Source organism: Myotis davidii, unplaced genomic scaffold (genome assembly GCF_000327345.1).
Source record: "Myotis davidii unplaced genomic scaffold, ASM32734v1 scaffold738, whole genome shotgun sequence".
NCBI classification, from domain to species: Eukaryota; Metazoa; Chordata; class Mammalia; order Chiroptera; family Vespertilionidae; genus Myotis; species Myotis davidii.
Window position 1 is genome coordinate 167,675 of NW_006289824.1, and position 12,172 is coordinate 179,846.

The following is a 12,172-nucleotide window of genomic DNA, read 5'->3' on the forward strand; positions in this document are numbered from 1 at the left end:
GCTTCTGTAGAAAAATCTTTACGTTTATGTAATTTGGTCAAATCTGAGTGAAAAGGCGGTTTTGGAGTAAGACTCTCACACATGTTTCCAGGGGCTTCAGTTCTAGTATTTTGAGTTGGAATTGAGGCAGAGAGGGGGAGAACATGGTGTTCTCCGCTAGTTGGAGGAAACCCGTGTAAGTTTTTTTGTTGTTATGACTTGGGTATTAATCAAGCCTTCCCTACTTGAAATGTGAGAAGGATGCATTTTTAACTCGTAGTGTTCCAGATGCAAATCCAGGCTCTTGGCTCCTAAAACGGTCGTGTGTAGAAATTGAGAGTGCAAATTCGCACACTTTTGAAAAGTTGCATCTGGGACCCTGGATTTTGTTCTCATTGATGTAGGAAGGTATAGTGGGTGCAAGTTAACCAGGTCAGTTTTCTTTGGGGTATTTTCATGACCAACTAATTTTTTTTTTTAATTTCCTATCGAAGAACTGAGATTCCAGATGGCGACTTCTATGAATGGCAGAAACCCTGGTGGTCGTGGAGGAAACCCCCGAAAAGGACGCATTTTGGGCATTATTGATGCTATTCAAGATGCAGTTGGACCCCCTAAGCAAGCAGCAGCCGATCGCAGAACTGTGGAGAAAACTTGGAAACTCATGGACAAAGTGGTAAGTTGTGTCTGACTGTGCCGGTACTTAGACCTAGTCACCCTGGATATGGTTTCTTCAGTTTTATTTATACTGGTAATTAATAATAATTATTGTTATGGCAACAATCTTTTCATTTGGATTGGCTCTTTTAGTTTATTTAACATCCACTCTGTGTTTTGAAAAGTTGGATTCAGAGCAGAGACTCCCCACCCCCCCCTTTGTCCTATTCTTCAAGGTTCAAAGTTCCTCTATATGACTCAGATATGCAATTTTTTTTACTATTGGTTGCTCTTTGTCAGATGCATGGCCATAGAATACTTTGGAAGTGTTTGTTCTATCCAATGTGAAGTTGTGTTGCTATTAATTAGATAACAAAAGAGTGCAAACAGGTAATTTAAGAAGTCTTTGATGGACCATTCATGACAACCACAATGTGTGATGCTGAGAATATTTACAGGGGAAAAAGATTAATCCCTAAGTGAGGAAGCAGCATTTGAGAGAATTTCCATTTTCATCTTTGAGAAATCATCTTCATTAAGAAACTTTTTTTGTTGTTAATGGTAAAGTTATAGTTTCTTTCATCTATTCCATTTTGAAACAGGAAACCTTTTGATTGCACATTGTTTATCGTGAAAGGAAAATTTATGATGGAGGTGTGGGGCTGAGTATCAGAAACCACTGTGGTTTCTGCATGTTGCTTTCAGAACTACAATTTCACAAGAAGAAATGAAGCCAGATGTCAGATCCAGAATTAATAGTTCTTGCTTTTGAAGCAATAGTACTGTCCCCTAATGTGTTGGTAAATGTTTTTAGCACCTTATGGTTTTATTTCATAGATATTTGGGGCTAATTCTAAACTTACTTGACTCAGGGTTCTTGATAACTTAATTATTGCGGAAATGGAGGTTTAAAAAGTATTATTTTGCAGGGATATGCCAAAGCCTTCATGAAATCAAATGGTATCAGTCACCTTTACTTTGGTTTGTAACTGTGTACTTTAAATATTTGCCACAAAAAGCCACTCTCAGTGGTATTAGCAAATACAGGACCGTGATAAGATTTACTTTATTTTCATTTATCCTTATGGAAAGTACAGATGGTTAGATGAATGATAGGCCTGTCATTCTGTGGCTGGTGGTGCTAACTGCAGAGCCAGAATATTTTTTGCCAGATAAATACCTTAGTTTTGGGCTTCAGTGTGACCTACTTAAGCTTCTGCCAATTTATTCAAATTGTGATATTAAAGTGCTCCAGACAGAATGACGTCATAGTATCAGAACTGCAACTTGCTGCTGAGGTCAGGTTTTGATTTTTAGCATTGGATACTTTAGAATGAGGAGTATGCAGTTGGAAAAATTGCATGTATTTGGCAGGCACAATACTAGCTATCTTTCCTTTTCTAAAGTGTGTGCAATTGAAGGTCACTCACTGTTGAAATCATTATTTGGGTATAAGAGAAGGACTGCAAGGTTTTCCTCTAACTTATCTGTTACATGAGTGGACAAAAAACGGGTCAGATTCTGCCAGGGAGCTGCTCCTCCCACCCCACCCCCTTCTTTGAGTGGTCAGAATTTGTACAGAACATCACATGAACAAGATTTATGTAAGGAAGTGGTGAGCTATAGTTAATATAAAGTTATTCTTTTTGAAACATTAAAAAATATGACCATAATTTTGGTCTGTAACTGATTGTTAACGCAAGTTTTATCTACTTTTACTTATTTCACCATGGGTTATGGTAAAATAGATGGGTATTTAATAGTTAAGCTTCTGCCATCGTTTATTTTATTAACCCTTTTGTGGATTTGGGTTTAGCCTCTTCATTTGAGAAACTTGACTTTCAAGGAAATTGATTATCTCAATTCTCTACTTAGTGGAATGAGGGTGTGGGTGTTGGCAAAGGTGCACTGTATGGTTTTTACCTCATTTGTCTTCATTGTTTGTCAGCGATGAAAATTGTTCTGTGGGCTTTGTGGAGGGAAACTACATAAATCATTATAAAAGAGTTCAGTATGTTTGTTACTATTCTATTACACATTAATAAAGAGGAATTGAACATTACTAATTGAAAATATATTTTACTTAATTGTGTAGTGTAGAAGCAATCCTTACAAGCAATCTTTCTTTGTCAGTGGTGAAGGAAGTACTTCAGATTCTCAACATTGTCCCAGTAATTACATCAGGAACTTTGTTAGTAATCCAAAAGTTAATCCCTTGATACATCACCTAACTGTTTTGTAAAGTAATTGCGATAGTATGAATTTAGCTTTTGAATAACAGAAAATCATAATTTCAGGTTAACTGGTATTTATGGAAAGGGTAGGGTTAAGAGTTTAGTTAGTTACAGGGGATATGAAGCAGTCCAGTAAGTGTGTTGTTTCCCCAGACTTCTAGAATTTAAAACAGTCAACTGAGATTCCAGTTCTAATTGTTATGTTTTCAGAAGGAAGTCTTTCTATGCAAGGTCACTGAGAGTAGAAGAGAGTAATTGTTCAGTTGTGTTCCTTATAAGATGCAAAGTGTTTTGTAACAAAACTTCAGTTGCATAGAATTAGCATAGTACATTTACTGAGGAAAAGAATAGTAGCATATCCCAAAGCATCTCATGTTTTCTGGCCTTAGTTCTGTGAGTTAGTATAACTCAGTAGCTGATGCCAGACTCTTTCAAGTCAGTTCATTTCTATTTGGTACAGTGATAGGACTATTACTCATGAGTACACATTGGAACTCAAATACACTTGAAATGTAGAGTTCGTTCCAAAGCTCTTGCAGAGAAGGGTTTCTTTTAAGCATTGTATAATAAACACTTATTGAGAGCCTACTATGCCCCTACTAAGTGCTTATTACTGGGGATGCAAAGTTAGATAAGATACAACTCTACCCCTAACCTGTCAGAGAATTCAGAGACCAGCAGCAGAGCCAGGCATAAAAATGCGTAATTGCCATTTAGTATGGAAAGGGCTGTGATGCAGACTTATACAAAATACAGTGGCAACAAAGAAGAGAACTTCCCCCTTATTTTCTGGCCACTGTTGAGATAGTTGTCTGTCTGGATTCTGCTGGCCACTGCCTTTACGAACAGCATTATGGTACTCTTGCTAGAAGTGCTGAGGTGAGGGTAAGGAAATGATTGCTAATCAGTATGGTAAGAATGATGATTTATTAATGTGAGGTTCCTGAACATGATTTTCATAAGCATCTTAGCCAGGTGATGAAAAATGGAGGAAACAATTTTCTATCTAATAGGTACTAAATGTACTGAGCATGTGTGTGTGGCAGTTCAGGAAATTATAAAGTAATTAATTGAAGGCAAAGAGCAAAGCACATTGAGTACCTGCGTGCATTTTGTCTCACTGTCCTTGTCACTTATTTTAAATTACATTACTGAAAGAGTTTTAAAAGTCTTTAAAAAGTGATGCCAAACAGCCTTTTTGCACCTTTTATCTTTAGTACATTTAGCACATTTGTCTTCAAGCTTGGAATATAATTCATTCTTTATCTCTATAATTTCATTGTGTCCATAATATATTTTAAAGTTTGTTAATCAAAGAAGCTTGGATTATATACAATTATTTGTTGGGTTTGAGAATACCATCTTCTTTGGCATATAGCCCTTGGGACAGGAAGTACCATATATTTAAATAATTCTTTACATATTTTATTTTCCTTAGTGAAATTGTTCTGTGTTAGCAGAATCATGGGCCCAAGTAGGCCTACATAAATCAGCGGTTCTCAACCTGTGGGTCGCGACTCCTTTGGGGTCGAACGACCCTTTCACAGGGGTCGCCTAAGACCATCGGAAAACACATATATAATTACATATTGTTTACAGTAGCAAAATTACAGTTATGAAGTAGCAACGAAAATAATTTTATGGTTGGGGGTCACCACAACATGAGGAACAGTATTAAGGGGTTGCTGCATCAGGAAGGTTGAGAACCACTGACGTAGATGATAACACAGTAAGCGTGTGGGCAGTTTTGTTTAGTACTGAGTTAGGTTTTGAATTTGTCTTAAGTGATCGCACAGTTTGCTGTTTGCTACCTGTCACTTTTATTGTGTTTATTTATTTAAAAATATTTTTATTGAATTTATTGGGGTGACATTGGTTAGTAAAATTGTATAGTTTTCAGGTGTACAATTCTACAGTACATCATCTGTGTATTGTATTATGTGTTCACCATCCAAAGTCAAGTCTCCTTCAGTTACAATTTATTTCCCCTTTACCCTCTTCTACTTCCCCTCCCCTCTTTACCTCTGGTAATCACCATACTGTTATCTGTGTACATGACTTTTGTTTGCTTTTTTTTTTTGCTTAATCTTCATCTTTTCCACCCAGCTCCCCCAAACTCCCTTTCCTCTGACAGCTGTCAATCTGTTCTCTGTGTCTGTGAGTCTGTTTCTATTTTGTTCATTATGTTCCACATATAAGTGAAATCATGGTATTTTTCTTTGGCTTATTTCACTTAGCATAATACTCTCCAGGTCCAGCCATGCTGTGCTACTTGTCACTTTTAGAAAAAGCTTTTTTTTAAAAAAATATATTTTATTGATTTTTTATAGAGAGGAATAGAGAGTTAGGAACATCAATGAGAGAGAAACATCAATCAGCTGCCTCTTGCACACCCCCCACTGGGGATGTGCCCATAACCAAGGTACATGCCCTTGACTGGAATCGAACCTGGGACCCTTCAGTCCGCAGGCCGACGCTCTATCCACTGAGCCAAACCGGTTAGGGCTAGAAAAAGCTTTCGATAAAATAAAAGATTTAAAGGAATCGTCCCAAGAGTTACCTTGGCTTATCCTTATGATATAGGGCATATATGTAGCAGAAGCCTTAATCACTTAGTAATCTTTTAACTGGTATAAAATTTTAATCATTCAGATTTTGAATCAACTTCTTACTTTCCTTCAAAGTTGTTTTATATACTGTCTATTGATTTCCTCATTCATTTATCATATCCCAACTCTAGAGATAGAGATTTATAATTAATTATACCAGACTGTAAAATACAGTAAGTGCTGTAATATGGTATAAATAAAGTGCTGTGAGATACTATGGGGCAGAGGTGAACAGTTGGTGTGGAATGCAGCATGGTGGAGGTACTATCAAGCTATTAATTTGTACGCTTTGGGTTCCAGTGAGGTGGAGGGCATAGGTTGAAGAAATAATGGGTAAAGGGAGATTGAGGAGTGAGAGAGGGTGTGTTAGAGCAGTGGTTCTCAACCTTCTGGCCCTTTAAATAGTTCCTCATGTTGTGACCCAACCATAAATTATTTTCGTTGCTACTTCATAACTGTAATATTTCTACTGTTATGAATCATAATGTAAATATCTGATATGCAGGATGGTCTTAGGTGACCCTTCTGAAAGGGTCGTTCGACCGCCAAAGGGGTCGCGACCCACAAGTTGAGAACCGCTGTGTTAGAGGAAGATGAGGAGGCTTTTACAACTCTGTCAAGGAATTTGAACTTTGTTTATTAGACAAAGGAACCATTGAAGTCTTTGAGTAGAGAAAAAGTCAAGGCTGTAGTGAGATAGATTACTCTCTTGACTCTACAAAGGAAGATGAAAAGAAAATAAACTTAAATGTAGTAATAATGATCAAGAGAAATTAAAACAGACTGGCAAGATATAATGAAGGGCTAAGCTAGAGAATTGACAGTAGGTATGGCAAGTATTCAAATGTGGGAGGTATTTTGGAGGTAAAATCCACAGGTCCTGGTGACCCTTCAGATAGAGAGAATGAAAGAAAAAGTGAAGTGAAAGTGACTCTTGAGGTTTTCAGCCTAGTTGACTCTGAAGGCAGTGATGCCCTTAATGATATAAGGAACATAGGAAGAAAAAGAGGAAGCTTGGGAGTTGGTGCATGATAAATTTGTTTTTGACCATGTTGAGTTTGACATGCCAGAGTGAAATCCATTTTGAAGTCAGAAAAATTGAATGTGCAGTTCAAGAGAGAAGTTGAAACTAGAGAATATGTTTGGTAGACAATCCTACAGAGCAGCGGTTCTCAACCTGTGGGTCACGACCCCTTTAATTAAAACACTGGCAAGATATAATAAAGGGCTAAGCTAGAGAATTGACAGTATGTATGGCAAGTATTGGTTCAAATGTGGGAAGTATTTTGGAGGTAAAATCCACAGGTCCTGGTGACCCTTCAGATAGAGAGAATGAAAGAAAAAGTGAAGTGAAAGTGACTCTTGAGGTTTTCAGCCTAGTTGACTCTGAAGGCAGTGATGCCCTTAATGATATAAGGAACATAGGAAGAAAAAGAGGAAGCTTGGGAGTTGGTGCATGATAAATTTGTTTTTGACCATGTTGAGTTTGACATGCCAGAGTGAAATCCATTTTGAAGTCAGAAAAATTGAATGTGCAGTTCAAGAGAGAAGTTGATAGAGGTAGCATTTCAAGCTGTAGATCAGTAAGAGTTCAGCAAGGCAGAGTAAGTGAGAGTCAGAGAAAAAGTCAGAGATTGAAATTTTTGGCTGTATGTCAGGTTGTATCTGTAATTAGATGGCAATGATGGGAAAAGAATGCTTCAAAGAACAGTGATGAGAGAGGTGTGAAAATAATTGGAACATTTTGATTTCTTGGGTAGAGACAGCATCAATAAGGACATAGTTTCAAATTCTGAGGAAATTAAATTCAAGTGGAGAATATCAGGTAGGATGAAAATTTAAGAAGTCATTGAATTTCTTGAGTAAAGACCACTGTTGACCTTTCAGAGTAGTTTCACTTACATGATGGGGCTAGATTGAAAAAAAAAGAGTGTGTGGATTATTTAGAAATTGTTCTAAAATTGCGACAACCAATGAAGGAAGTAAGTTATGATGCCTTAACTGTTTGAACAGAGCATAACTTTGTGTTTGTGGGTGCTGTAGGAGATGTTAGTAGGTGGTGGTTAGGGGATGTAGGTAGGGACAGATTTAAGATATAAAGGAAGTAGAATTGATAAAGTGGCATCCTTGATTACAAGGGTGAGAGGGAAGGGCTAAGAACAAGTAGAAGAGTAAACCCTTGGTAGATAACTAACTTCTACTCAGACAAAAGGGAAATGAGGAAATAAGCACAAGTTTTGAGAGCATTTGTAAATTTTATCTTGGTTACAAGGAAGTGATTTAAAGTATAACATTTGTGATGTTTAACCATGTGTTTTAAAATTGTATGCTATAGGATAAATAATATATATATTTTTACTTGTCTTCTAGCAATTAAGTGGGTAAATAAGTAAAACATTGAAATAGAAATCATTTCTCACCCTGTACATGAAAATCATCTTAGAAACATGCTGTGACTTAAATGATGCCAGGATGCTTATTTTTATCTACTATGTCTGGGCATCTATTTAAGGGTTTCAAATTTTTTTATATATTTGTAACTTGCTGATTTTTCCCCCTAGTAATGAAAGAAGCATTTTGAAAATAACTTTTGAAGTTTTAGCTTTTTAACATAGTCATATTTAAATAATAGTTAAGCTCACTCATATTATCTTCCAATATTAATAATAAGACAATTATTAGGTGTTTTACCTGTTAAAATTTTTATATCAGGTTGTACTCAGGAGAACTACTCTGGGCTTATTAGCCTTATTTGCTGCTTTCCTGCACAAAACATTCCATATTTAAGAGTTTCAGATAGTATGAAAAACTTTAGGAAGTAAAAAATCTCTTAATGATCTACAAAGTGGTTAGTACCTTTGGTCTAATTCTCATACCTTTGCGAAACCTTCAGGGATCTTGCCATGTATGGTATAACATAAAATATGAAGGGAGAAGGAATACTAAAAAATAGTGAGTGCCAACTATGTGCCAGGGTCTGTGCAAAGCACTTTACATTTCCTCTTGTAAGAATTAAACAATCCTAAGAGGTTTCAAGAAGAAGAAACTGACTCAAGGTTGTAAAGCTAGTAAATGGCAGGGCCACATCCTAGCTTTTATTGATTTTAATGTCTATGTTCATAGTATACATATTCAAGCACACTGCTCCGTGGAGTAATATGATTCTGCCTCCTTCCATGATAAGTAAATCAAAAGTATCTTTACCTCTGTATTTGATAAGATCAAATTCTTCTGCAAACTTTGTTCTCATTTTTTTTAGACAGATTTATCATAGGTCATAGACTTCCTTTCTGTATTATTAGCTTCTTCTGAGAGGTTCTTCCTTTGTTCTTTTCCTCTTTTTCCTCCTTCCCTTCATCACATATTTACTGCACATCTACTATGTATAAGATTCTACATTAGGTGAGGAGATAGACCAGTGCGATTAGAAATGTTCTCTACCCTTAAGGAAATTCTATTCTTTTTTTATAAAATACTAGAGGCCTAGTGTGTGAAATTCTTGCATGGGGGAGAGGGGTTCCCTCAGCCCAGCCTGCATCCTCTCCAATCTGGGACCCTTCGGGGGATGTCCAACTGCCATACCTAAACTGCCAGTCGAATATCCCTCTCGCAATCCGGGACCGTTGGCTCCTAACTGCTTGCCTGCTGGCCTGATCACTCCTAACCACCTCTGCTTGCTGGCCTGATGCCCCTAACTGCTCCCCTGCCGACCTGATTGCCCCTAATTGCCTCTGCCTCGACCCATGCCACCATGGCTTTGTCTGGAAGGACATCCGGAAGATGTCCAGTCTAATTAGCATATTACCCTTTTATTAGTATAGATGTTTGTATTGATTTTTAGAGAGATAGGAAGGGAGAGGAATAGAGAGAAAGAAAAATTTATGTGAGAGGGAAACAATAGATCGACTGCCTCCTTCACATTTCCTATTGGTGATTGACCAGGAATTAAACTGGTGATATCCTGGCTCATGGGTCCACCACACTCAACCACTGAGCCACACCAGCTGGGCTCCATTCTTATTTGGAAGAAAAATTGCAAAGAAATAAATACACAATTGACATTTTAATTACAACTAATCAGTTTTTAATAGTGCTTCATTATATCAGTCTTCTAAAGAAATCTTCATTGAAAACGATGGAGGAATTGTTAGTTTCCTCAAAATCCAGTTTTATATGCTAACTTTCTTCTTTTGCCCAATTGATAGTCTATGTAGGAAGGGTTCATATTATTTTTATACTTTTTACTTTTTATACTTTATACATTTTTCCTTTTTTACAAAAATATGTATTTTATTGATTTTTTAAAGAGAGGAAGGGAGAGTTAGAAACATCGATGGGAGAGAAACATTGATCAGCTGCCTCCTGCACTCCTCCTACTGAGGATGTGCCCACAACCAAGGTACATGCCCTTGACCAGAATCAAACCTGGGACCCTTCAGTCCACAGGTCGACGCTCTATCCACTGAGCCAAACCGGTCAGGGCAGTGGTTCTCAACCTTCCTAATACCAAGACCCTTTAATACAGTTCCTCATGTTGTGGTGACTGACCCCCAATTTCATTGTTACAAATTAAACATAATTAAAGCATAGTGATTAATCACAAAAACCATATGAAATTATATATGTGTTTTCCGATGGTCTTAGGTGACCCCTGTGAAAGGGTCATTCGACCCCCAAAGGGGTTGTGACCCACAGGTTGAGAACCACTGGGTTAGGGCTATACTTTATACATTTTGCCTTTGGTACACTTAGTGATGATTTGCTGAATTCAAATGGAAAGACCTGTTGGCGGTAATAACCACTCCAGGTATTAGACAAGAGGTCAGACCAGAGCTTGGTTAAGCAACCTCTGTACTTTGAGTTCAGAGCCAAGACTCAAATTATAAGAGAACATTTATGTAGAAAGTCAGAGAGGAAGAAGAAGTGAGCTCTATAAGAAATAGGCTTAGGAATTAAGTTACAAAGGTAAAAGAAGGGCCTTGGAGCTTAGGAGAGGGAACACTAAAGGTGCCTGGCCTGGGGGAAGCATAGGGGAACATGAAGAGCATGGGTGTGCTTCTGAGAGGGACAGTGTGCTGGGTTCTCTGTCCTAAGGGCTTTTAAGGTGGAGACTTTAGGGGAGGTCCCAGGGAGAGGATCTCAATAGAATATTCACCAGCCTTCCAGATGTCTCCTTTCAGGGTCCTGGTCAATTGGTTGGCACCAGGGCAGGGGGTCATTAGTCAGTGCATCTGGTCCTGAGGTCAGCCATGCATCCCTTGTCTGGTTTTGCTGCTTTTCTGGTGCTGGAGCTGAAACACAACTGAAGTCTAGAGGTTATCCCTAGGGGTTAGTGCAAGGGTTTGTTTGGGGGTTGTATGAAGTTATTCTCCTGCCTCTTGTTCCTCCTCTAAGGTGGTCTAAAACCACATGACTAGCAATAGGCCAGGGGAGGAAAGGTCAGGGGAGAGTCTGAACAGTGTTACCAGCATATGCTAGAACAGGAAAGGTTACCTAGGGGTGAGGTCCTTGTTTTCCCAGTTTTGCCTGATGCTAGGTACTCTGGGCTTTTAGCCCTGGTGACCTGTACTTGGCCCATCATCTTTGTTCTGCTCATGTCTGCCTGCCTACCACAAACCAAATTACTTTTAGATACTTTTTTTTTAATCATGATGATGTACTTTTATATAACTGCAATACAGAACCTCTTACAACATTTACGTGAGAAGCAGAGACAAGCCATTCTTTCAGGCTTTCCGCATTGCCTTTAAAAATGGGTACATTACTTGATTTAATATAACTGAATGTCCCATGAAGTGAGGTGTGTTTCGTAATGAAAGTCTGCTACCATATAGACACAATTCCTTACTGTTAAAGTTTCCATTTGGTTCAGTAAACTTTCCATTGTAGGGGCTGGTTTGACCTTGTTTGCAAGAAATATGTGAGGTGACCTAATACTCTTTGTTACCTATTGGCTGGAAATTTTAATTATGGCAAAGTCAGGAAACTCTTTAAATGCAAGAGTGTTCTAAGAATAATTAATGGGTTTTAAAATTCTTGTAAATTCTGTGTTTATATTTATGCTTTTGCTTTGATGTGATTGAATATACATTTTTATATATGTGCATACATATGTATAGATTAGACATATATATATTTTAAATATATTTTATTGATTTTTTACAGAGAGGAAGGGAGAGGGATAGGCAGAAACATCGATGAGAGAGAAACACCGATCAGCTGCCTCCTGCACACTCCCCACTGGGGATGTGCCCGCACCAATGCACATGCCCTTGACTGGAATCGAACCTGGGACCCTTGAGTCCGCAGGCCGATACTCTATCTACTGAGCACAAATCTACTGTTAGGGCTAGACGTATATTTTTTATGTATGTCAAACAATGCGGACATATACAGAGAGGTCTGCTTAAAATTCTTTAATACATTTAAATAAATACACAGGACAGTTGTTTACTGTAATGGAGAGAGTGCCTGACTCTCAACTAGGTTCCATTTCTGTCTTTTAGTACTGTCATCTCAAAGGGAGGGAGTTAGTCTTGGTGATCCCCAAGGTCCTCTTTTGCTAGCTCTAAAATCCTTTGAGTCAGTTACTTTAATGGAATTTTTAGCCGAAGTCCAATACTAAATGTTTTGCCTTTTAGTTCAAAAGCAGAGAGTAATGTTGCTAATGAACCAATGCTCTCATGCACCAGT

At 37.9% G+C, this 12,172-nt stretch overlaps 1 protein-coding gene across 1 annotated transcript in view; it reads left to right on the top strand.

Moving 5' to 3' along the window:
• Window positions 1-210: 210 nt before the first annotated feature.
• The window catches only part of CBLB (Cbl proto-oncogene B, E3 ubiquitin protein ligase), a 226,773-nt gene continuing 214,811 nt past the window's right edge, over window positions 211-12,172 (top strand). The window contains exon 1 of the mRNA XM_006762650.2: window positions 211-655. Within this exon, the coding sequence (XP_006762713.1) occupies window positions 488-655 (168 nt within the window). The 5' untranslated portion in view covers window positions 211-487. The remainder of the gene's footprint in view (window positions 656-12,172) is intronic.